The 27,834-nt window shown below is 35.4% G+C and overlaps 1 protein-coding gene across 4 annotated transcripts in view; it reads left to right on the forward strand.

Moving 5' to 3' along the window:
* The window catches only part of LOC121383164 (insulin gene enhancer protein isl-1-like), a 42,941-nt gene that overhangs the window by 7,702 nt on the left and 7,405 nt on the right, over window positions 1-27,834 (forward strand). The window contains exons 3-6 of one of the 4 annotated variants that reach the window (XM_041512997.1): window positions 2,980-3,308; window positions 7,307-7,345; window positions 9,937-10,211; window positions 24,401-24,589. In XM_041512997.1, the coding sequence (XP_041368931.1) occupies window positions 2,980-3,308; window positions 7,307-7,345; window positions 9,937-10,211; window positions 24,401-24,589 (832 nt within the window). Of the gene's footprint in view, window positions 1-2,979; window positions 3,309-7,306; window positions 7,346-9,936; window positions 10,212-24,400; window positions 24,700-27,834 lie in introns of all 4 variants that reach the window. The other 3 variants (XM_041513016.1, XM_041513006.1, XM_041513025.1) reach the window with 3 other exon arrangements.

The following is a 27,834-nucleotide window of genomic DNA, read 5'->3' on the forward strand; positions in this document are numbered from 1 at the left end:
ACAGGTCGATACCAGACGGGCTGTCATTCTAACACGTGTCTTTTACATTCCGTGTTACCCACTCAATAAAACCCTCCATTTCCTTCTCTTCCTCCTTCTCCCACCCGCCCCCCTCCCCCTCTCTCTCAAACACTAATTTTATTTTTTTTATAAATATTATGAAATAATTAATTTTAACCAGTCTTTAACTAGTTTGTTTTAAAATATTATTTAATAGTATACTTTAATTTTACGAAGTGGACCTTAGTAATTGATAGACACTATAAGTCAGTTCTGTCATGTTTTATCATCATCATCATCATCATCATCATCATCATCATCATTACCACCAACACCTTAACCATCACCACTACCATCATCATCATTATCACCATCACTATCACCACCATCACCACCACCACTACCACTACCACAACCATCATCATCATCATCATCATCATCATGACCATCAACATCACAATTACCATCAACACCTTCGTCACAATAAATAATATAAACCACATTGACGTATTTAATATATGTGTAGTCATCATTTAGCCATCGACAAAATGAAAAAGATTTCATAATCGCTAATTAACAAACTCGAACAAGACTCATAAAGACATTACAGTTTTAGCTGCCCTAGCTATAGGCTTGTGTTCCTGTGAGGATTGTATTGCAACGTACTTGGCTACAATGTTCGATTCTATCAATACGTAGTACACACTATTAAAGATATAAGTTATATTTAAATATTTACTTCATTCAATCTGTGGTATGTGTTTTTTTACCTGTCTTTTACCTGCCTTTATTAATTAATAAGATGCACAATACGGCTTGTATTTATAACACGAATGTTGTTCGGTGATAGCAATTGTGTTTCAGATAGCTAATGGTATTACTTAATTCCTACTAGATTTCCTTTCATTCGTGTCCTTATTATATATGAAAATTACTTATTACAAAAATAAACGTTTGTTGAATCCAATTTATCAGCTATAGAAGCACGCTGCATACACACGACTCTATTAACAAATAGGATGTTAAAATTTAATATGTTCACTGTCCCCTCCCTATAGGAGATCGGTAAGCGAGTATTGCCTTTCGTTTATATTTGATAGACCTAATAATTGCTTTGAAACCGAAGCCGCGTCCGCCATTATGGTGATGTTAAACAAAATCCAGGTTTCCAATAGCGCTCGATCAAGTGGGACGGTTGATGTCTATTTGGAAGCGGCCCATCGATCTCTGGCGACTTTATCATTAAACAAAGACTAAAGCCGCACAGAAACAAGCCGTGCTGTTAACAATGTCTGCGATTCGTCGTCAATACCCGACTATTGTTGTCTCCAAATGTCAAGGAGATCGGGCTTGTTAAACAATAAATTCAAAATTCAAAGCCATAACGTAAAAATAGGTTATTTTTAGCGAAAAATGCTCCAAAATAATGGTGAATTTCGCACAACACGTAAAATTTAAACCAAATAAACGGTTAAATTAGATACTTAAAATAATAACAATGCATTTTCTTCAAATTAATAATTATCTCATATTATGACGCAATAAATCTAGGCTATTAAAATGAATATAATTAACATTATATACATGTATTATATATACACATTGTATATACACACACACACGCATATATATATATGTGTGTGTGTGTGTGTGTGTGTCTGCAATTTGCGGGCGATTCGGTGCCACAAGTTCGAGATCCAGCAATGGCATGGGCCAATTTGTGAGGTCAGAAAGGATTTAATTATCCCCTGCGCCAGTGCGTTAATATCTCTGTATGTAACAGTCAACCTCGACATACATACAATATATAAATATTCATACATAAATACACACACACACACACACACACACACTAACCACGATGCGCTCTGAGCTATTGCGGCATCCATAAAAAGAATGTTCTTTAACTCAACCACGTGCATGGGGCCAACAATCTACGCGGTGGATCCCGCTTATGTGCATGAAGCATGTATGTATATATGTATGTATGTATGTATGTATGTATGTCTGTCCATCTGTCTGTGTGTGTGTATTGCAATTAATTTAAGTAAAACAGAAAAAGATAGTTTATATCGTACTCGATATATTAGTAGGTAATGTACTTGTATTTGTATTTATATATATATATATATATATATATATATATATATATATATATATATATATATATATATATATATATGTGAAACTGAAAGTAATATCATTGACATAATATTATCGCAACCCGATCTGTACGTTTTGCGTGTGTATGTGCGCGTGCACATTTTCATAATCTGTTTTTACCAATGCTCTGTTTTTACCAATGCTCTGTTGTTATTGTTGTTTGTTTGGGGGGTTTTGTTCTTTTTTTCCAAAACATTCATTATTATTACAGTATAGGTCAAAGCCATCAACGTTAATTATATGTACAGAACAATCTCGTCCATAATATAATATTTGACTATATCCACATGTTTTTAAAATATAACCTGAAAGTGTTATGAAAAGTACTATGAAAATTATTGAGCTATTTTAAATGAGATGTAATTTCCTGCGTTTTAATAAAATGATTGTCTATAAGGTCTAAAACAAAGAGCGTTTCCAAGACGTCTTCCCTCTTTAGAAACAAGGGTGAACCATAAATATGTTTTCGATTTTATTTCTTCCAACTTTTTATTAATATGTAAGTGAAAATTGTACGTATAATATAATAGTTTACCTAGATCTGTAGGGGGTTAATGAAGTAAACAAACAACAACAAAACAACAACAATAGCAACAACAACAACAACAGACCTACCATAGCTAATTTGTTCAGCCTCCCATGCTAGTAATGTATATTACAGAATTAATAATAAATAGTAAAACCGATTATTTGTATTTCGTGTGCATTATTGTGGAATTTTAAATTAAATAACAGATAGCAATATTTTTAGATTAATATTAGAAATGATTATGATTACACCTTTTTCTGAGTCGTTGTTTTCTGGTTTTATTTCAGGTTATTCGGAACGAAGTGTACTAAGTGCGGCCAGGGGTTTTGTAAAAATGACTTTGTTATGAGAGCGAAAAACAAAATATATCATATAGACTGTTTCCGGTGTGTCGCGTGCAGTCGGCAGCTCATCCCGGGAGACGAGTTCGCTCTCAGGGACGACGGCCTCTTCTGCAAAGCCGACCACGACGTCGTCGAGCCGGCAGGCGGAGCGGGTTCGGAACCCTCCAGTCCCGCCAGCAGCAACAACAACAACAATAACAACAATACAAGTAATAACAACAAAAACAGCGGCGGCGGAGATCAAAAGAACGGGGGAGGTCTACAGCTTGCAGGTAGGTTTTGGTGTTTACAAATAAATAAGCTATAAAATTGACATGCGCCGACGGTTAATTGATGCAATTTTCAGAGTAATTTAGTTATCTCCGCCTGCTTGCGGTGCAATCAGCGAGGTGCGTGCGGCGGCCGTATGAAGTGTATGTTTGTGTGCGCTGTCTTGATTAGATAACAAAATGCGTTACACCATGCTTAAACGCGGCCGCCAGCCGCACGCTAAGTGGCCCACAAACAACGCGCTGCCCACGACACCCAGTGCTCTTTGTCAACGAAATATTTCACGTTCAGCTTTGTGCAATTGAATAAATTCCACTTGATTCCCTCGCAGCTAGATTTATTAATACTAATAGGGTTACCGGCTCTCATATCTCGGCTGCCGGCTTTTTTGCGATCATTTCTTAACATATTTTTCGACGGATGGGCTGAAACAATGCAGTTTAAATCGGACCGAAGTCCGCGCGTGTTTGTCGTGTAGCGTGCGCAATTATTATTCTCTTAAAAATTGAAACAACCAGATTTTAATTTTGTCCTATTCCTCGTGATCTCTGGTACCGCACAGTCATACCAGTCTGTCAAACTGTTTGCGTGTTCGCTGTGTGAGACCGACTTGGGTTTGCATATTTTGCTCTTGTCTGCGAAGCACGCGCATGTCTCGCGCGGATTTTGTGTATGCACTTCGTGAGAATATTCCTTATTAATATGGCCTCCCGGGACCGAGCTGTGCGGCCGAATATCACCGTATCTCACAGACCCTTTCAGGAATCTCACTCGGGACCGCAATTGGTAAATGATCACAAGGAAATAACTTTTGATATTTTCCTAAGAGATAATTGATAGCGGGCAATGAATAGGACTTCTGAAGATGGTTGTCCCGCTGACGATGACCAGACACGTAACCTATGGCTCGTCTGCTTCTGGCGGGAAATCAGGACTCATCGTTTGGCCCTGCGTCGCGCGTGCTAACTCGCGCCAAGAGGGTCCTGTGGTCTTTCTGTAACGCGATACAGTTTCAAAATGAAAAGAAAGGAATGTTTCTTTAATGACACTAGCACAGTGTATGCTACGATTATTTGCTGTGTCGCATATATGGTTATTTTGACGCTTGGTATACAATATAAGATAAGAAACGGGTTGTCATACAGAAAAAGAGCAAGGTATATTTAATATGCAATTTCCCACAGAGAAAACAATAGTATTTGATATACCAGTCGTGTGGCATTGACGTATACTCGATCCTACGGCCCATCGCTCCTTGTGCCGGTGTTTCTAAACAACTAGTTGATCGCACAGTGAAATGCCCTTTTGTGCTGGCTTATTTAGGAACATACAAAATTACAATATTTCTCACGTGATTGTTGAGTGTCTTGCATTTCACCAACAATTAAATGTGCATAATTTTTTTATTAAATTGAAGCTGTTTTGCATCGATTGTACATGTATGTATTAGTATAATAGAATCGTGTAGAATATTAGTAGGTGTCACTGTGTTAGCTGACACGTTGTATTGTATATTATACATCAACTTGAGTCAATGTTTACTTTTTTGATTATAAAGACACTAATTCTTGTAATATGTATACAGTAACAGGCAATGGATAAATAATTTAAAAAATAAACACCTAAAGGTCCTTGTATTGTTTTTATATCATCGAGTTTATTAAGTGACATTATTTTCTAGCAACGTTATGCCGGGCCAATCCATTAACAAAAATCAAATAAGAACTTTATATATTTGTTTCAATCGGAAGTGTATAGTCTGGGATACTGAAAGATAATGGAATATTTAACCATAATGGTTGCCTAGGGACGAAAATACAGACACAAATATTAAAAGCGTTTCATTAGCATCACAAATTTCTCAATTTGTCAATTTAACAATGAGTAAATGATGACAGTGCATTAGTTTTGTTTTATTTTTATTTTTATTTTTACAACCACCTGTGTATATCTATACAATTGTTGATGTGTTTGTTTATGTGTGTGTGTGGCTATGTTTCAATACTACGAGTACTCATAAGCAGTTACCTCCCTAGCGCTGGAATAAAAACTTAAATTCCGGCTGTAGAGGAACATGTTTTAACGTTATATTGTCTCTCTCATTAGCTGTAGAGGAACATGTTTTAACGTTATACTGTCTCTCTCATTAGCTGTAGAGGAACATGTTTTAACGTTATATTGTCTCTCTCAACTGTAGAGGAACATGTTTTAACGTTATGCTGTCTCCCATTAGCTGTCGTGGAACATGTTTTAACTGTATACTGTCTCATTAGCTGTCGTGGAACATGTTTTAACTTTATACTGTCTCTCTCATTAGCCGTAGAGGAACATGTTTTAACTTTATAGTGTCTTTCATTAGCTGTCGTGGAACATGTTTTAACTTTATACTGTCTCTCATTAGCTGTAGAGGAACATGTTTTAACGTTATATTGTCTCTCTCAGCTGTAGAGGAACATGTTTCAACGTTATGCTGTCTCTCATTAGCTGTCGTGGAACATGTTTTAACTGTATACTGTCTCATTAGCTGTCGTGGAACATGTTTTAACTTTATACTGTCTCTCTCATTAGCTGTAGAGGAACATGTTTTAACTTTATAGTGTCTCTCATTAGCTGTCGTGGAACATGTTTTAATTTTATACTGTCTCATTAGCTGTAGAGGAACATGTTTAACTTTATACTGTCTCTCATTAACTGTTATGGAACATGTTTCAACTATACTGTCTCTCATTAGCTGTCGTGGAACATGTTTTAACTGTATACTGTCTCATTAGCTGTCGTGGAACATGTTTTAACTTTATACTGTCTCTCTCATTAGCTGTAGAGGAACATGTTTTAACTTTATACTGTCTCTCATTAGCTGTAGAGGAACATGTTTTAACTTTATACTGTCTCTCATTAACTGTCATGGAACATGTTTCAACTATACTGTCTCTCATTAGCTATCGTGGAACATGTTTTAACTTTATACCGTCTCTCATTAGCTGTAGAGGAACGTGTTTTAACTTTATACTGTCTCTCATTAGCTGTCATGGAACATGTTTTAACTTTATACTGTCTCTCATTAGCTGTAGAGGAACATGTTTTAACTATACTGTCTCTCATTAGATGTAAAGGAACATGTTTTAACTGTATACTGTCTCTCATTAGCTGCCGTGAACATGTTTTAACTGTATACTGTCTCTCATTAGCTGTAGAGGAACATGTTTTAACTGTATACTGTCTCTCATTAGCTGTCGTGGAACATTATTTCATAAGGAATAGCTTTGGTACTTTTGTGTTTGTTTTATTTTGTATATATGTGGTGTACATAATGTGAGACGTTAATAAATTATCCGTTTGTCTACATACAATGCATATTTGTTACAATGTATAATCGCGTTATTCTCCCCCTTTAATAACGTCTTTAAAAACTTGTCTTTCAAAGAATGATAACATATTTTTTTATGTATGTACTCTTTTCACCTACATATTATTTTTTTTTAATCAAAAGCAAATTAGGTTGGGTCGATGTTTCGGAACCACGATTTTTAGGCCTATCTAAAATGCCACGTAACCCTGCGTTTAGTTAGATAAAAGTACGAAACTAAATTAAAATGAAATTAATGAATTGCACACTGTTTACAAACGCGTGTGTATATAAATCATTTAGAACAGACGTTTAATAAAATAATATGTTCCTGTCCTGGACGCAAGAGCTGGCAGTAGTCATAACTTGCGCCCACGACAGGTGTGCGCTACAACAACTTGCTTTGAATGTGCACGTTAAACACCCTGAACTGAACTGAATAAAATCATTAATGGTTTCTTCTAGAAGTGTGGAAAGGATTGACCATATTATAACATTGTGATTCTGCCGAAGTATTATAAATTTATAATGATTGATTTTTTAAGTAGTTAGTTGAGGCCCTCTTCAAAAACTAATTTGTTGTAACCCGACCCATTGGTCAGTAGGCATTTATTTATTGATTGTTATGTTTTTTATTACTGCATTGAAAAAAAGGAAGAAACAAGAAGAAAAACAAACATGGCTGGAAAAAAAGTGAGTGGGGATAGTTTTTAATATGTCGATTGGGTTACAACAAACTAATTGTTTGAAAGTTGGCCTGAAAAAGTAGATGATATATTTAAAACAAAAATATATACTACCTTCCAGAAAACTTTGAAATTCATTTCTGAAATAACAAACATAATGAATAAACTGTGGACATATATCTCCATTATTATTAAATATTCCATTAAATCTTAATTCGTAAAAATGTTACTTATATTTTATCATATCTTGTCACTATGTGTCCTCTTTAAAATAGTGCGTAATTAAGTTGTACCCTATAATTTACGAAGATTCCCTGCTGTTATCTTCAGTGTAAATATTTATTGTAGAACACTTTTTCATGTTGTATTGTCTGATAGCCAGAGTGTATTAAATAAAAGTCTCAAGTTTCAAACTTAAAATCCGCGTTAAAGGGACTGTCCTGAGTTTTCAGTTTACGATGTTCAGAAATACATTGGTTATAGAGATATTCCTATTCTAAGTCAGAAAATGTAAGTAAACTGTCATGTTAATAATGTAAACATATTTTATTTGCCGAAAACATTTTTGAATAGTTCCTTTAACAACAAAAGCACATACAACACAAATTATCCATTCTGCCTGTCCCCAGTCTCTGGGGGCGACGTCTTCTGACTTTACTTTACCCTGCCACCCATCAGTGTGAGAATAATGAACCATTCCGTCATCTAACTCCTGACTTTCTTATTTAATAATATCTTACTACGGAAATATTCGTTATGTCAAGTCTGGCTGAACAATTAATGTAGGCTTTTGCGTGTTTAATCATTTTAAACAAAGATTTTTCGGTATTAAATATTTAAATCACATCAATAAAATATATTTCTGTATTAATTCGACCTATATAATAAGGTATTTGGTTCAACTGTATAGAGGAAATGATAAAATTAAACAAAATAAGATTAATTGTTGTTATTTAGCGAGCTTTTGTGCAATTGCAAATTATTGGTTGTTGTTGCTGATACACTGCTATGCTGTTGTTGCTGTTGTTGTTGTTGTTGTTTGTTGTTGTTTGATGGGTTTTATTCTTTTTAACACTATGCTTTTCTTGTATTGAATTCATTTTATTTTAGTTTTATATAAAATGAAGTCCCACATTAAAAAAATAATCAATTTGCAAGTCACTCACTTTACGTCACAGCAAGACATTTCTCAGGACGGTGCTCATGGATGAATTATTCGCGAGACTGCGAGCCCGATTGGCATATCAAATGTCGTGGTAGGCGCTATCCTGTCTATGTGATGGTGCGTGTGCATATCTATGCATTAGTAGTTACGTATACGCATACAAATAATAGACAAATGGAATCTGCGCCTAACACGTATTTACGAACGAACGAAATATTCTTTTGAGATAAAATCGAGCGAGGTTACTACAAACAGTAGAACGCACGGCGGAAGTTTCCGTATTGCATATACCTCCTTCACATGTCACCGTAGTTCCCTTTCGTTTCTGGGTCAGACGGTGCGAAGTGAAAACCACGAAAATTTATGTTTGGGATTATCTATTTTGTGATCGAGTGGATTCCTAAGCACAGTGACTGTGGTGTGTCCATAGCCACGGCTTATCCGTCCGTTGGCGGGATCAGCCACCAGCAGACCAACCTGATTGATGTAACCACTCGCTGGACCTTCTTTGTTCGTTTCGTTTATTAATTTTTTCACATTTTTACAATCGTCGAGTGGAGGATTAGTAATACATGTGTGGTTTCAATAGTGTATTCGTCGATAGGTTACACACAGAGGACCTGCTCTGTAACATCTACTACCAGAGTCATATATACGAAGATAAAGTCTTGTACTTGACACAGCTCGACAGACATGAAAGGTTGTTATTATATAAAGCGTTTGGAGTCGTTTTTCAAAACATGAAGACCTTTTTGTTGTGACGGAACTTGTAGGCCTAAGTGTTAAAGAAATTGTTATATATACAGATCATTTAATATATCGCACTTTGGACAGTCAAAAAAACTTGAAGGGTTTATTGTGAATTATTATATTATGTTGCTTTTGAAGTTTCTGTTTTTTTGGGGGGGTTTTCGTTTTCCGTATTTTTTTTTTCTTTCTTTCTTTATTTTTTTCTTTTTTTTATTCTTTACAGTATAATGCATTTTCGTTAGTTCTTGAAATCACAATATATGTAACGCCTTTAATACTTCTAGTGTAGAAATCCGTCATATTTATTGCTTTATATCGTTTTCGAATATATACAGTCTTATTTCGACGTATCTTTTGGAACACTTGCTATATTGGCACACTGAATGATGCTGGGCTAATGCCCAAACCTCTGTTTCCAACAACAACATTATTTAAATCCTGGTTTCCCAAAAATCTGTCACACCTCACATACCCATGCAGACAGTCGTAGATCAACGAACTTTTTAATGAAAACACAATCACAAAGGGCTTTGCGACGGATGTGGAAAGTTGATTTAATTTTTAGAAACATGATATCTGTCTGATCTGCGGCGTTCTGTTAGATGACTTTATTGTTTGCTTTATTAAAATTTTAACGTCTATTATTATTATTTTATTTATTTATTTATTTATTTATTTTTCAGGTCGAGCGGAACAGGCTGGAACGAAAACGAGGCCGAGCCTACACAAGTCAGATCATAAGACGACCCGTGTGCGTACCGTCCTCAATGAAAAACAGTTACACACTTTACGAACGTGTTATAACGCTAACCCGCGGCCCGACGCGCTCATGAAGGAACAATTAGTGGAAATGACCAACTTATCCCCGCGGGTCATTAGGGTGTGGTTTCAGAACAAGCGGTGTAAGGACAAGAAACGGAGCATACTAATGAAGCAGATACAGCAACAACAAGATAAGGTCAGTCTCACACGTTATAACTTATTGGTCAGCATAGGCGGTCGGGCTCCCATTTTTGTAGGGGAGGGGGGGGGGGGGGGGGGGGGCAGGCTGTTTTTTCCCCGAAATTAAACGAAAACGCCCGAATGTGGATAACAACATTTATTCATAATAGGATTACTACCAAACAGCTATACAGGGTTGCAAACGACTCCCTACGCATTTTTACATGGATTACAACTAATTTTGAGGGTAGAATGATGGAAATATATAGTAAAAAGGTTAGCATATTTTTCCCGAATATCTTTATCATTTTTGCCCGAATTTGAGGTTTTGTACGAGCACTAGGGGGGTAGTCCCCCCACACTGCCTTATTGTCTCGTACGCTTATGCTGGTCAGATCAAATTTGTAAATTTGTATTAAAGAGACGACTGTGTTTTCTGCCATTCTGAAGGTGCTGTGCTTGAACCTTGAATGGATATAGGCACGTAGAATCAGTTTAAGCAAGTCTTTTAAACGTCAAAGTTCATGCTAAAAACATTTCCCTGTTTATTATATCAGTGTCTGTATATTCAATATGTTTCTGGTCGTTTAAAGTTTGTGGTAGCTAAAAAAAACTAATTTAATATGGGGCCGAATTTACAAAGCCTGTTTATGTCTTACAGATGTACAAATAGTTACATTTACACTGCTTAAACGCCTGTGTTACGAATTTACAAAGCCTGTTTGTGTCTTACAGATGTACAAATAGTTACATTTGCAATGCTTAAACGCCTGTGTTACGAATTTACAAAGCCTGTTTGTGTCTTACAGATGTACAAATAGTTACATTTACACTGCTTAAACGCCTGTGTTACGAATTTACAAAGCCTGTTTATGTCTTACAGATGTACAAATAGTTACATTTACAATGCTTAAACGCCTGTGTTACGAAAAACAGGCTTCGTATATTTAGCCCATATATGTTTACGAAATTACTGAGAGGTAAAATCTTTTTTGGACTACTACAAATATTATGACGATCAGAAACGTACTGAATATGTATAGCGACTCTGGTATTAACAACAAAAACACGTTGTACACGGGTGTGTATTTGGCATTTAACTGTTAGGGTTTGTATTCTTGGGAGAGGGAATTGTGGGATATGAAAATCATTGAAATCTATGGATGTATGAATTATACATATGTCATCATATCATTATTATATCATGAATATATCCCGTATCCTAACTTGACAGATGCCATATTATATCATATCATCCCATTATCGTAGATTGTGATACGTCATATACTACAATATGTCATGTCATGCATCGCGTGTCACCACAGCTTGTATGTAATGCACTTTAATAATGGGCAAAATGTTGATGTGCATTTCGTCTTGTATGTAATGTAGTGGTATGTAGACATTTAATATTTGATATATTTTTAAAGCAATATACCTCTATCATTAAACATACCTGATTCTCTTGCAGCTCTGTATGCTATTTTTGTCTAAACCTTAATGCGACGCCATACGATAGGAGTGCCTCGTATGAAAATAGCAACCGATGTCTTGTTACAATTAGTGATGATCGTACGAGGCACCGTATAGTGTGTGTGTCGCCTTTAGTGTCTTACAGTAATATTTCCACACTTAACCATGTAGGTTTTTTTTCTTCTGTGTACGATCACCTTCAAATTGCGTGAACAGCGAGATTTCCGTCAGTTTGTAGAGCGCTTTCCTGAGGTGCTTGTATTGTAGGATCGAACCCGCTCGGTGCACCCATTATCTAATTGGCTTTTTCCCCGTCCCAACCAGTGCCGCGCGTCTGTTATATCAAATACCGTGGTATGTGCTGTCCTGCCTAAGAGATCCCTTGCTGATAATATAACAATGTAGGTAGCGTGTGTTCTCAAAGACTTGATGTTCGTGTTTCAGAATTTCCGAATGTTTGCCATCCAACAGCCGTTCATTAATTAATCACTGTGGCATCGTTAAACAACACAGTTAATCGGGTATTCCACAGCTTGAAACGTTCAAATCTTATCTGTACACAAGAAAATGCTTAGGTTCGTGATCAGTGAAAGATATATTTAAAAAAGATTCATACAAAAAGACACACACACATGCACACACACATACACACGCACACACACACACACAGGCACACACACACACACACACACACACACACACACATACTACCCCCTCTAAAAAACAAAAGAAAAAACAACAAAAAACAAACAAACAACAAACAAACAAACAAACAAAAAAAACACAAACAAAAAAAACAACACAAAAAGCACCCAGTATCATAAATGTTCCCACTCGATACAAGCGATCACCTGGAATCACTGGAATCACTGGAATCACTCCTTTTGAGCTTCTAGCGACGTCAGCGAAAACAAAAACACATCGGATGTACAGGGATAAATATTCGAAACAATAACCTTAAATTTAAACCAAAATTAACATACACTATTTTAGACGACAACGTATACTGATCACCAAAAGAAATGTGAATGTGAAGTGACTTTTTTTTAGCTTGTTCAAAATGACTGAGTTTGAATTCTGTTCGTTTTTCTGTCTATTAAAATTATGACTGTCTCATGACTATTTATTTTATTAGTGTTATCATGAAAAACAATTCGCATTTCTTTTATTGTTCAGTACAGATTGAATCGTGTTTGAAATTGTTTGGCGTTATGATTCGAATACATGCGACTTACAGTCGATCAGCGTATTGCATGTATACACAACATTCCCTGTACCACAAATACGTTTATCAAACATGTACGTTCATAAATTGTATTGCATGACAGACACTGCTGTCTCTTACATCGCTAAGAACTATTTACATCACATGGTGCCGGATTCCTCCGCGCATAAAATTCCTTCTGCAAACGGGAACACGGTTATTGTGTTTTGGAGCCGTCCACAAAATAATGACTTGTAATCTAGTTTTCTCGAGATCTCGCGTGATCTTGCACCGTGAGGGGTAATGCTTGCAACCGAATTTATCTGGAGATGGGGGATGGAATATTAGGGAACTCGTATCAAATACCCATCTTGCTATTCAATACGATAAAAGCACGTGATAATTTCTGCGATACTTGCAGTTTGTTGGAGTTGCGCCGTCTCAAGCGGCGCTAACGCCATTGTAATTAGAAGGCTGGCCGCGCAGGGCCGTTGTATCTGGTACAGTTCCTGATACCGCTCACGTCGTTCACTGTGAAATGACACGCACGGTACATCTCATTGCAGATCACTGTCAGAGTTTAGATAGTTTTCTGACTGATGGCTTTGCCATTGGCCATGTTTAGTTTTTATGTCATATTTCTTCTCCTATGTGTTTATATTAGTGTCTATGTAGATATTTAATATGGAAACGTTACCATAAGACACTAAGTCTTAGAGAGAAATTCCATACCGATATATTTTTCAAGCCGTATACATCGGTTATTAAAGGTACTTGGTTGTCTTGCAATGCTGGCATTTCTCTCTCTAAAACTTTAGTATCTTACAGTAATGATTCCGCACCTAGTCATACTATTGGACATGTTCGGTTTTTATGTCATATTGTTTAACATATTTATTAAAATAATTTAAATGAGGGTGTTGGATAAAGAAAGGAAGGGGGAGTTAACCATCATCCATTTTCTTAGCCAACACCAAAACTAAGTTTGAGTTATGGATAGGATAAGAATGTTTGTTGATCGGCATCTCAGCACGTTTAGTGTCTAACGTATGGCTATTTCGAAAAGCCAAAGGCAAAGAAAGAGAAAACCCTACCGAATATGCAGCAAGGGATATTATATATGCACTTTTCCACTGACAGGACAGCATATACCAGAGCCTTTGATATGTAAATCGTGGAGCACTGGTTGGGAATGGGGAAAGAAGTGAATATAAATGATGATAGGACACGCGAATTACTGTTCAAATATATTACTCGAGAGTCATATTTGATTATTATTATCGCTGCCCCTCCCCCAACACCAGAGTTAGTTACTGCCATATCTAGTCATGGGGCTGAGGGAATTAGACAATTGAAATAAACAGTGAAAGGTGTACAGTGTGTACCGTTCCATTGGCAATGAATAATGCATTGTATAAATACATAGCGTATAATTTCCTACTGTACCGCTATTTAGCAGACTCACGTCTGTTCCAGGTGCCATAGCCATTTGTCTAATGATATGAAATAACTATATTTTGTTGAAAAATGGCGCCAAAATTTCAGAGGCAAAAAGTCACGTCTGCCTTCACTGCAATTGGTTGTCTGGCAAGATACACGCGTGCTCCTTACAACGCGACATCCGGTTTAATTTGCCCAGTGCCAATTTCCGGTAAAGCCAGGGATACATAGAAGAGGCGAAACGCCAAACTGTCACTTAATTCCACCAAATTACGGCCCTTGCCTTCTTAATAACCGTGCCGTCTGCCTTTAACTCCCCCTTTTCCTTCCCCCGTCTCCTATCCGTTCGCACGAGTCGTATAATTGTGTGTAATAACAGCAACGTTTTCTAATCACAGAGGGTTCTCTTGAATAGCGTGAGTGGCGGCAAACGAATAATTCCTCATTTCCAAGGAATTTATTTGATGAAAATGAACCGTGTTTAAGAGGCCGCGGCGCGTGCCCGTGCCTCTGTCATCAAACATGGAATCCGCTGCGAGCGACTATAGAGGGGCGAAAATCACAGCCAGTCATTTAGTCAGTTTGTGGATAGTTTTATCAACCAAAAATTAGCTGGGCAAACAAATTGAAAAACACCGGATTTGCAAGAGATTCCGAAGTGCTTTTGCCATTAATTCTCGCTGGGAGCCAGGTTTCTCATCTAGAACGGAAGGACAACGTCTGAAGGTACCATCTCGGTCAGAGAACACAGCCCTTTAATACAGAGGATTAGAAAGAAAAACAAACTGGCCATAATTTGTTCCAAAAAACAAAGCATTGATTAATTTTAAGAATAGGCACATGCGATCAAATATTTTTTTTAAATGCTGGCTCAATGTTTGAAAGAAAAAAAAAAGTAATTTTTTTTATTTATTTATTTAATGTTATTTTATATTCATCTGAATATATTTATCCCGTTTAATACATTTGTTTTTAAATAGTAGCAATTGGTTGTTTTTGCGAAACAAATTGCATTACTGTTCTTTTTTTTTTTTTTTCCTTTTGACATTGTAATAAATTAACGCTTTCATTTTATAACTGTCAAGTTACAAACAATTTTATATCTATATATCATTACATTTGAGACTAGACATGCAAAAGGATTGATAAGTATTTTAGGTCCAATCACTGACACACGATTCAAGTGGAAACAAAATCTTAGATATATTCAATAAAGTAAAAAACCATAATCGCTGCCAACTGATGCAGACAATATTGCAACTTCTTCCAGGCCGCCTGTTTATGGTTGCGTTCACTACAGATGGCTGCTAATAAAAACAGTATTTTTACGCACCAAGTCCGCTTTTATGGCCTTTGTTGCATATCTGTGATTAGCGATTGGTAACAGAAAGAATCTGTCGCTTGATAACCATTTCACGCGGAGTTAATTCCATGTAAATTTCTCCAAATGATTATTGGCTTGTGCCGTTTAATTTCCTCCGACCCCCTAGACTTTCCCTCAGACACAACACGCCGTTCCGATTTCCCAGGAAATTAAGATATCGTTGTATTGGATTATTTCTTTTGCTGGCGTAATTAAAAGCAAATTGTTGCCCGTGTCCATTGTCCGGTTCGTTCATAAGCTGCCGTAGTGTGGGAATGAAATTAACCCATTGAGGACGATTCCGTTTTAGAAATATGTCAACTTGTTTGTCGCACAATGCGCTTTCTTGGTTTAGTCTTTCAAATTCTTTAATAGATTTTCAGAGCTTTGTCGCTGTTGGGGAGATATCCGTTTAATAATCTTAACCTCTGCTAGTTAATTTCTCATGACTTTACATTTTGTTTTTGTGTCAGTCCTCGGCATTGATTAACGATAAGTCGAAGCAGACGATAAACTCTAAATATAGTCTACGTGACGGACGGTTTCACATAGCTTTTTGAAACAGACGTTAAATTTGTTATGTGCTAGAACTGGTTTTGACCACTGTTTGCACATGTGAGAGTACTAGTAGTCCGCTATTCCACCTTTGGGGGAGGGGTTTATTGGGTGGAATTTTTTGTTTTTGTTTTTGTTTTTTGTTGTTGTTTTTTTTTGGGGGGTGGGTGGTTTTTTTGGGGGGGTGGGTGGGTGTGTTTTGTTGTTCTGGACATTCACATTTATATTATTTAAATAAAAAAATTAAATTATTGCTCTTTTGGGGGATTTTCAGAATTGTTTAAACGTTAAAGCTCATTTTCCAAAAACCATGACATAAACAGTTGATATCAACCAACGTTAAACTTAATATTACCTTTTTGTGTCATCGCAGTTCTTTTTTTCTTTTTTTTTTTTTTTTTTTTTTTTTTTTTTTTTTTTTTTTTTTTTTTTTTTTCTTCTTCTTTTTCTTCTTCTTCGTCCATTTTTTTTTTTCTTCTTTTTCCTTTAGAAATTATTGTTTTCACATATAGACGAAACTAACTGTACAGATAATATAAATCATTAGCGTTATAAAATTGTTTTGAAAGTAATTTTTTTTTAAATCATGAAACTGTATGCACTGTAAGTGTGTAAAGGGGAAACACTGACTGTTCTTGGAGGGGGAGGTAAATGGAAAGTGTCACTGTGTGACTGTTATAAACATTTAAATACACCTTTCTCAGAAAACGTCTGGGATGTTCTTGAAATAGTACAGATTTTCATGAGATATTTAATTATTTACGGAATTTTATAGACGTTTGTGGTAGTTTTATAGGGCAATATATATTTACGACATTCGTGAAATTGTATAAACTTTTTAGAATGATTTATTTATATACGTAAACATTCATGACATATTTATAATGCAGTGTAGACTTTCATAATATATTTATCACACTGTGTAGTTTTTATGATATATTTATGAACTAGTGTGGACGTTCATACTAGTATTTATGATGTAATATAAACTTTATAATACGTTCTGTTGTGTAGCATATATATTCATGATATATTTATAATGCATATTTCACGCTACATGCATCACGTATTATATACCGTTATGATATATTTATGGTGTAGTACAGATTTCACGCTACATGCATCACGTATTATATACCGTTATGATATATTTATGGTGTAGTACAGATTTCACGCTACATGCATCACGTATTATAAACCGTTATGATATATTTATGGTGTAGTACAGATTTCATTCTACGTGCATCATATATTATATACCGTTATGATATATTTATGGTGTAGTACAGATTTCATTCTACATGCATCACGTATTATATACCGTTATGATATATATATGGTGTAGTACAGATTTCATTCTACATGCATCACGTATTATATACCGTTATGATATATTTATGGTGTAGTACAGATTTCATTCTACATGCATCACGTATTATATACCGTTATGATATATTTATGGTGTAGTACAGATTTCACGCTACATGCATCACGTATTATATACCGTTATGATATATTTATGGTGTAGTACAGATTGTATACTATATGTATCTTAGACTTGCATGATGTATTTATTGCGTGGGTGAGATTTCATTGTATAATGTGTTATAGACGTTCGTGATATATTTATTGGGTAGTAAAGATTTCATGTTTTATGTTTCATGTGTTGTAGATTTCGTGATATATTTATTGGGAAGTGAAGGAGGGTAGATGTATTCAAAGGGTAATATAAACAAACAAATGTTGATGGTCTATTGTTCTTTAGTCCATTACATCCTTGTACAAAAAAAAATGAAGTTTTTTTTATATATATATAAATAATTTCAGTTTTGTTTGATGTAAGAAGAAAAGTAAAAGTGTTTTGGTAATTAAAAAAACAACAACAACAACTATTGTTGTGTCCAATTTAGAAAACAATCGGCTCAGAAATAAATAACTTGTAGTAAATTCTATAGCATGACAAACAACCTTCCCTGTAGGATGGACTATAATTAGTTAAAGCCGCTAACACAAGTTTGTTTTTCAGGTAGGAACCATTTGTGAGTGGGCGTTACTACTTATTTTTATTTTTATTATTATTATTTTTTTATATATATTTTTTTTGCATAAAATTATTTCGAGATACTATAAACACCAGAATACAGAATACCTTGGATTTGCCAAACTTGATAATATATAAGAAACCTTTTTTAAAAGTAATGTGTAACAGTAAGTTAGTGATGAAAACTTGTGAAAGTGGAAAATATTACTCATTTTTCAATTACTAGGCTTTTAACATCTTTAATTAAATAATGAACCTATACTTCACACCGCAGCGTTATGACCGCAGACCCTACTTGTTATCTAGTGTAAAACCGTTTTCATTATTTAGGATTTTTCTTATTTTACCTTTAACCTACACATTACTTATAACTTTTTGCTTAAATTACTTTTTTTTCCTTTGTTGTTTTTGTGGGTTTTTATTTTGTTGTTGTTGTTGTTGTTCTGATCCAACAGGTGTTTGTAGTAGCTCAGCATTTATTTATTGCGAAACAAAACAGGCACGTACCTCGAAAACTAGGTTTAGCGTCTTTAACTTCGTAATAATTTAATTTTTTCAAATTGGTTTTGAGGTCAGAGTGAACACTAGAGCCGTCTGTGGGTTATGTAAAACTCGTGCCGGTGTGTTCAACTGGCCCATGACGGCATTGTGTCGCCACGTGGCGCGGCCGGCCATTCGGTGCAACCCGATTGGAGTCGCTCATTCGGTAAATGTCGGAACTGTAATCACTTACATATGTCTGTTTCTTTACCTGTATTGTTCAACGTCAAACGAAATATTGATCATTCTGTCGAGGTTTTTAAATATATATATATATAAATAAATAAGAGGAAAACAGCGTTCATACAATTTGATCTTCTCTATAATATAATTACTGGAAGGAAACAATATTTAATCATAAATTTCTGTGAGGATAATTGTCGTTTCGTTTCAATACAATCGGTTCAGTAGGTGTGTGGATATTTGTTAATGTTAACTCACTGTTCGACTAATATGTTAATATCATGTGCAAATTACTTCCTAGTACGAAATCGTGTTCTAGTAATAAAACAGTGTACTGTGCTTACTGGTCCGATGCAGTCATCTGAAGTAACCTAGAAAATATATATTTGGTAGAAAAAAATGAATTTTTGTTAACATGTTTGTAAAATCTTGAATTTTACTCCAAATTTTATTAATTTACTTACCTGTGATATTTATATCTCTTTACTTTATAGTTTTAATTTAACTTTTGAATTTCATATATATTTGATCCTTATTTTTTCATGTAGGCCTGGTTAACTTTGTTTGACACCCAATAGCGTATGCGTTTGTAGTGCTGAGGTGTTCTGAAACATTCATTCATTCATTCGTCCATTCATTCGTTTCATTCATTCATATATTCATTCATTCATTTATTCATATTAGTTTGCTTACTATTCTGGATGTGTTATAGTTGTTTCTATAATATTTACGTTTTCTTTATTTGTGAAATTTGTCAATTTATTTGTTATTTTGTTGTCCGTAATATTTTCTGTGCAAATACCCAGTTGGGTGGGTTTAAAAAAAAAAAAATTGTTTAATGTATTACATTAACAAATTTAGTGTCCTGGCAGTTGTGATAGTTTTATTCTTATTTGATTTGAATGAGTTAGTTTTATAAGAAAACATACCCTCTGGTGAATAATTCCGAAAGTCAATAATAGACGTTTACAGCAGTCACAAAACTAGTTCCACCCAAAATTCAACGACTGTCACCCACCCAGTCACCAAATTACCCTAGTTTCCTACTCAATCTAACCCACTGTCACCCACCCCACTCACTAAATTACCCTAGTTTCCTACTCAATCTAACCCACTGTCACCCACCCCACTCACTAAATTACCCTAGTTTCCTACTCAATCTAACCCACTGTCACCCACCCCACTCACCAAATTACCCTAGTTTCCTACTCAATCTAACCCACTGTCACCCACCCCACTCACTAAATTACCCTAGTTTCCTACTTAGACTAACCCACCAACTCCCTTAGCCTGTTGTGGCATCTTCGTGCAAACTATTGTCGCCTTCACATGGGCGTACATAGGGGGGTTCGATGGTTTCGGCCGAACCCCCCCTGAAATCGCTTTTTTTATAATTTAATATATCTGACATTGATATCTGACATTATTATATTTACTCAACATAGAAATATATGCCCAATATCTCTGCAATCTATTTTGGAACCCCCCTTTTCAAAACTCAACATAGAAATATATGCCCAATATCTCTGCAAACTATTTGGGAACCCCCCCTTTTCAAAATCCTATGTACGCCCATGCTTCATACACTACTTATAACTAACTGCTACAAAACAAATGTTATATCATTTAAAATATAATTACTTAGTTGCATATGTTTCTCTGAAATTAATTTAATTATTAGCTACAAACTAAATTGTAAGGAGGTAAAACTGTTCTGTATTGCTGGATGCCTTGTTTTATCGATGAATCAACCTTGGAGTGCGGTTTTATTTAGTGCTTTAACACGGTCAGTTCGCGTCTTTTTGTACATCTTCACGGGACGCCTTGCGTCCGCATCAGCTCCCTGGTATGGTGCAGGAGGGAGCCATGGTGGACGTGTCCCTCTAGCGGACGACGTCATGTCTCGTGAAAGCAGAACGGCGGGAGGTGGAGAGGGAGGGAGCTCGAGAAAGCTGCGCTAACTGTGTTTCCTACAAGTCGACGGGCCACACGTTCTTAAAGGGGCTATTTATCTTCATCGATATTTTATTGGCTTCACGTTACAGCGATTTGCCGCGTGCGACTCGCCGTTTTCTGACACTATCCAAACTACAGTACGCGACATCACTGTCGGCCCAGCGAAAACTGGGATTCTTAGAGAGGCTGTCATCACGTTTCACCCATTGTAACCTGTTTCTCATCTTTAATGATTAAAATTATATATTAAAAACACTGTGTGGAGTTTTCAGACTTTGTGACATGTTTCCAGCTAAAACGATCATTTCTAAATATTAAAATTACATATTAAATAGTTTAAATTTAAATTAAATTTGTGGTCGTTTAATGCTAATAGTCGTTAAAACTACATTTTACTTTCATTAGATATTTTGTTCATACATACGAAATTATTGGAATGTACAGTTGAGCTGCTAGTTTGAGCTTACTTATTGTCTTAAGTTTTACAACTCATCAGCATACATAATAAATACATGAATATTCAATATGTACAGTGTAATAGTAAGGGAGTAATGTTCACATAATATGGTAAATGTCAAAAACACAATACAAATATAACTATACAATCTAAAATTAGATTAAATCAAGTTATTTCTTAAATTATTTGCCCGAATTAAATATTTTCAAGGTTACTGAGAATAGTTTCAGTAGCTAGTAGCTGGATTAGCTTAAAAACACCAGATCGTCTGTAATAATACGCGTTTATAAATGTTTTGATCATACTACAACTATTAACTAATATACATACATTAATATTTTCAGACAAGGAATGTATTTAAATTGTTAGATGAGTTGTTACTGAGCCAAAAGCAAGTTACAAGGCAACAAAGTCATAACAGTTTCTTTTGTTGAATAATACGTGTTAACAATAATAATTAAACTTTTCAGCTTTAAGCATATAATTTTATATCATAATAAATGAAGTATAAAATTATTTTAGTTCTTTCATTTTCTTATGCAATGTGGTTTTCAAGTTAAAACTACAAAACTGACTTTTTGTTTCATTTTGTTGAAATTGCTTATTATTGTTTGAAAAAAATAATATCAAAAGTGTTTATCAATTGTTTGTTGTTTATTCCATTTTAATATTCGAAACTTATCCCTTTTTTGTGCTATTTTATTGATTTATTTAAACAATTGTTTTCAGCTATTTATCTAGTTTTAATTGTTTTTATTAGTTTTAAATTTATTTATTTATTTATCATACATATGTATATTCAGTATTTCCTACATCATCCAGGTGGTAATTTCTAACAATGTTGTATCTAAAACTGTGGGGGTTTTTCAAAGTGATCTATTTCTTATCTTTAATGTCACATATCTTTTCTTCTTAGTCAGTTTATTGTGCCATGTTGTCTGCCGTATACCAGTATAACGTGCACTAAAAACGAAATCAATATTTTTTTCTTTCTCTTTTCTTATTTAGTATCCGGTTTCCTGGAAGTTAAAAATATTAAGTGGGTTTAATATATTGCATCACGTATTGTAGAAACGTAGGACACTACAAATCCTAAGTACAATTCAACTTCCGAATTCGCTTCTTGCAATACAACGGAAAACAACTGGCAGAGTAAAAGACACGAGTACTGTGTAATGTAATTGAAAAAATACGTAAGAAACACAAAACAAAATCACGGTTTTAAAAATTGTTTTGAATGATTGCTAAAAACATGCTTTGTTGTTCTTTTTAAAAAGAACAAAAGGAGTAGGCAAAACGTTTCCCTTTCCAGAAGCTCATACTTTATACATATACTCTTAAAACTGGTGTATAAAAAGAATTCACATTGTTTTATGTATCATAAATTAAAAAATATATTTTATACATCATAAAGTAAAATTCATTTTATATATCATAAATTAAAAATATTTATTCTATGTACTATAAATTAAATCATAAATTAAAATTAGTTATTCTATGTATTATAAATTAAAATTATTTATTTTATGTATCATAAATTAAAATTCATTATTATTTACGCTTACACACGTTTCGGTTCAGATAAAGAACATTCGGACGATTCTTAAATATGCTAATTACGTAATGAAACGATCATGGACCATACTTGGGGCAATATCAGATTTATGAACCCAATAAGTTGATATTAACGCCAATTATTGGCTTCGGTCACTATACACTTCTGAGGTGCCAAAAACACAGTGCTGCCCCCTCGAGCGGACTAGAAGTTATAAATATATAGCCTATTTATGTTCAGTAATATTGGTAGCAAACTGCTTGAGGGGTCGGAGGCAGGTTGTTTTATTGACCTTTCGGGACGTAATTACTCTGCAAGTGTGCCTTCGATGGAGTCGGGGCTTTTCCCGTCACAACCTCTGTTTCATGATTGGTACACTAAAGACCATCGTATTTACTGTCCTGTCTATGGAAAATGTGTATATAAAGGATATCTTGGCGCTTTTTCAGTAAGAGTATCCTATGTGGCGACAGGTTTCCTCTCTCAGCCAAGTGTCGAAATAACCACAGGTTAGACACAAAGTAGCCGTAATTTAAAATGGGCTGATTTGTCCTTCAACGAGCAGCGTTCCTTAATTCGAATGCTCTTGGGACATTTTAAATTTAGTTCTGTCAACAGCAACAGCCATAGCGAAACAAAAATCGCAGTCGCCGTTATTGTAAAATTTAATGTTTGGAATTAGGAGAGGGCCTCGCGAGTTGCATAAATTATGCTAAATCATTTTGTATGTATACATTATATGCAATAAAATATGTTTTTAATCAATGAAAAGAATGACTGTTCGAGGTTTACGCATCATAGGAGACAAAACACCTAAACAAACAACATAGATCAATCTTTAATTGATTTTATAAGCAACGTTTAAAAGTCTGTTAAATATATCAACATAGGTCTATGCAAAAACAAGAAACAAAAAACAGACAAATAGAAGAAAAAGGAAACTAAGACAAAAAGAAACCTCACACACACTGTTATTTGTATGTCGATAAAACTAAACAATCAAAGTCTAATGTCTATTTTCATTTTAAGCTTAACGAAATAGGACGCCACTACGTTTGAGCGTAGGAATTTATTTTCACGGTAACAAACTAAATGAGCGTTTAGGAACTCGTGATGTAAGAATACACGTATCTTGTTTTTTATGTTGGAGTATTTTTTATTGAATATATCATATATGGCCTTGACCTTGAAAAGATCTGGAAAGAAACACTTCCTGGTTATTATAATTCATCATCATCGTCGTCGTCGTCATCATCATCATAACAATAATCATATTATTATTTATTTATTTACTCATTCACTCACTTACTTACTTATCTACTTACTATATTTATTTACTTACTATAATTTATTTACTCACCCACTCACTTACTTTATTTACATACTTACTTTATTTACTTACTTTATTTATTTTAAATCTCTTTTGTTTCTACTTCAGAACGGAAATGGTTTGCAGCGCCCTCTACAAGGAGTGCCGATGGTTGCGTCATCTCCGGTCCGTCACGAGGGCCCGGGCATCCAGGCGAACGCGGTGGAGGTTCACAGTTACCACACGCCGTGGAAAGCGCTCAGCGAGTTCGCCATGAACGGAGAGCTCGACAACACCCACCCTCCCTTTCAACAACTGGTGAGCAGCTTTTTGGCCCCTCCCGATGAGGATGACACGGTTGTTTATCTCGAGGACCAGGGCTAGCTAACGTTCGTCAGCCTTTACCTCATCAACCCACCACGCTGAGGGTAAACATGGGTTGCTTCTGTTAGACAAAGCCTTCACTTCGATCGGAACACCTCGGCAATTTCCGTTAGACACAGCCTTTATGTGGGTTGAAAAGGAACGGAAATTACCGAAGTGTTCCGATGATTCCCATCCTTCAAGGGGTTGGGCTATCTTCTTTTTTTTCTCTTTTTTTTTTTTTTTTTTTTTTTTGCTTATTTGCAAAGCATATTATAGATTTTTTTTTATTTTCTTATTTTATTTTTCAAGATTTTTTATTGTTTAATTTCTGCAGTAACTGTAATCTTTGCACCTTTTATTTTTAAAGGTCTTTTCCAGCTAAGAATGTAAAAGAAAAAATAATTTTAAACAATAATAATATTTCAAACATGTAAATTTTTACTTTTGAGAAAAACTGACATAATTTATTTTCGATCCTACTAATTGAGTAAAATATACATTTCTTGGTGAAACTTTGTGAACGCACGCCTGCCTGGCCACATTACCCCGCTTTTTGTGTTATCCCTGTGTCCTCCTAGATTCACAAGCAGTGCATCTTTTGTTAGTTTGCTTTGTTTTATCTCATGCTTTGTTTTACCGGTCGCTGTAGATCGTCAGTGATGGTTTTGTCTAAGTTGATGTCGTCACGTGTCGTGTATGGCTTGTTACATGGCTGCACTGTGGTTTTATACACTGTCTGTCTGTCTGTCTCTTTCTCTCTCTCTCTCTCTCTCTCTCTCTCTCTCTCTCTCTCTCTCTCTCTCTCTCTCTCTCTCTCTCTCTCTCTCTCTCTCTCTCATTATAATCTGTTTCTCTCTCCTGTCTCTTTCTCACTCTCTCTTTGTATCTTTATTTCTCTATGTCTCTTTTTTTTCTCTTTGTCTCTGTCTGTATGTTTGTATGCCTCTCTTTGTTTTTCTGTATTTTCTATTTCTGTTTTTATACTTATCTCTAATTCTCACTCTATTTCTGTTTCTCTATCATCTCTGTATTTTGGTCTCTCTCTCTCTCTCTCTCTCTCTCTCTCTCTCTCTCTCTCTCTCTCTCTCTCTCTCTCTCTCTCTCTCTCTCTCTCTCTCTCTCTCTCTCTCTCTCTCTCAACGTAGTTACATACTACATCATATGTTATTGTTATTGATTAAAACAAGTTTGTATTCGTTTTCGCATTAATGTTCAAACTCAAGTAATATCGTTAATATTTGTAAATGATAAATGTGTATTCCTAGTTTAGTTTTGATCTAACATTAACATTACATGTTTGACATATAACTGGAACCTGGACGTCTGAAAGTTCCACATACAACTATGACAACAATGGCAGCAACCTTTTAACATTATCGTTTAGAGTTTGTTAATGTTTTGCTACATCATACAGTACAAAGGACGTGGTATGTGCTATCCTGTCTTTGGGATGATGCATATAAATGGTCCCTTGCTACTAATGGAAAAAATGTAGCGGGTTTCCTCTCTAAAACTTTATGTCAAAATTACCAAATGTTTGACATCCAATAGCCGATGTTAATAGATTACCAAAAAATAATAAAATTAAAAGGTACCCAAACGGAAGTCATTAAAGCAAATGCATTTTAATACGAAAACATACTCAGTTTGAATGGTTTGGTTTCTCTTCCAACCACATTTTTTATTTATCTTCTTTTTTTTCTTCAAAAGAAACCGTTTACTCTTTACATACAAACGTTTTGTATTTGGTGAATAATAATATCTTGATATGTAGAGCTATACCACATATATACTAACTAAAGTAGCTTAACGTTCATTGTTAAGGCGGACATATCGCACTTTGATGAACAACAAACATGTCATTACAGATAAGAAGTCTCAAAACCAACAGAGAACGTGTACATTGTTACCACCGTACGTGTATCCGCGGAACCCCGCAATCCGACCCGTGTCGCTGGGTATAGATAGTTGTGTTGGGTTGTCGTCGCTCACCTAATGTCGACTTGTCGCCACTCTACTTCATATGAAGTCGTCTGTCGAGCTGAGTAATCGGACTGTAAGAAACAGTCCGTCTGCTGTGGTACAGGCCAGTAGTTAACATTAATCGTTCCAGTGCACCTCTACTGGTATATCCTGCAGGTGCGGATTTAGGCGGGGGTTCAAGGGACCTGCCCTCCCCCCCCCCTTGTTTTTGGTGAAACAATATATAATAACAGAAAATGCTAAATATCCCGTCCACCTGTCAAGGACCTTTAAAGTATGTTTTCAAACACTAAAACGGGTTTTGGGCCCCCTCTATTAAAACATTTTGGATCCGCGCCTGTCCTGTCTGTGGGATGGTGAATATAAAAGATCCCTTGGTATTAATTGGAAAAGAAAATGTAGCGGGTTTCCCCATTTAAGACTATATGGCAGAATTACCAAATGTTTGACATCCATTTGCCAATGATAAATAAATGAATGTGCTTTAGTAGTCTCGTTAAACAAAACAAACTTTAACTTTTAGTTAACGTTAAGGTCTCGCTACCCAGATCCCATCTGCCATTGAATCCATGTTAAATTTCCCAAACTTGAAATGAAGATTGCTAATAGAACTGATTATTGTTGACACTAACGACATATTATACATTTTCCAAGGTATTTTATATCTTCCTTTATTTTCACTCGAAAGCTGATAACCATTTATGTCTTAGTGTTTTGCTACATGGCCCCCATCTGGATGTAGTATCTGTCGTTACGGGTGGTACAGGAATCCATTCATACCGACTACCTGTTCTGTTGTACATCCAGTGGCATGTCGTAAAACATAAATACACACTATAGCCAAGCGATATTTGCAAAATGTAACAAGAAGGCCTTCCATTGAAAAGTACAGACAATTTTAATACTCCTCCTGTTACTAGAAGTGAATATCGGCATCACATCCAGGCGCGCATGTGTGGAGGTCGAAGTTCAGTTCCCCCTCCCCCTCCCAGCTCCAACCAAAATTTGTTTTGTTTTAAAGAAAAAAAGAAAGAAGTGTTTTATTTAACGACGCACTCAACACATTTTATTTACGGTTATATGGCGTCAGACATATGGTTAAGGACCACACAGATTTTGAGAGGAAACCCGCTGTCGCCACTACATGGGCTACTCTTCCGATTAGCAGCAAGGGATCTTTTATTTGCGCTTCCCACAGGCAGGATAGCACAAAC

The sequence above is a fragment of the Gigantopelta aegis genome, chromosome 2 (genome assembly GCF_016097555.1).
Source record: "Gigantopelta aegis isolate Gae_Host chromosome 2, Gae_host_genome, whole genome shotgun sequence".
In the NCBI taxonomy this organism is placed as follows: Eukaryota; Metazoa; Mollusca; class Gastropoda; order Neomphalida; family Peltospiridae; genus Gigantopelta; species Gigantopelta aegis.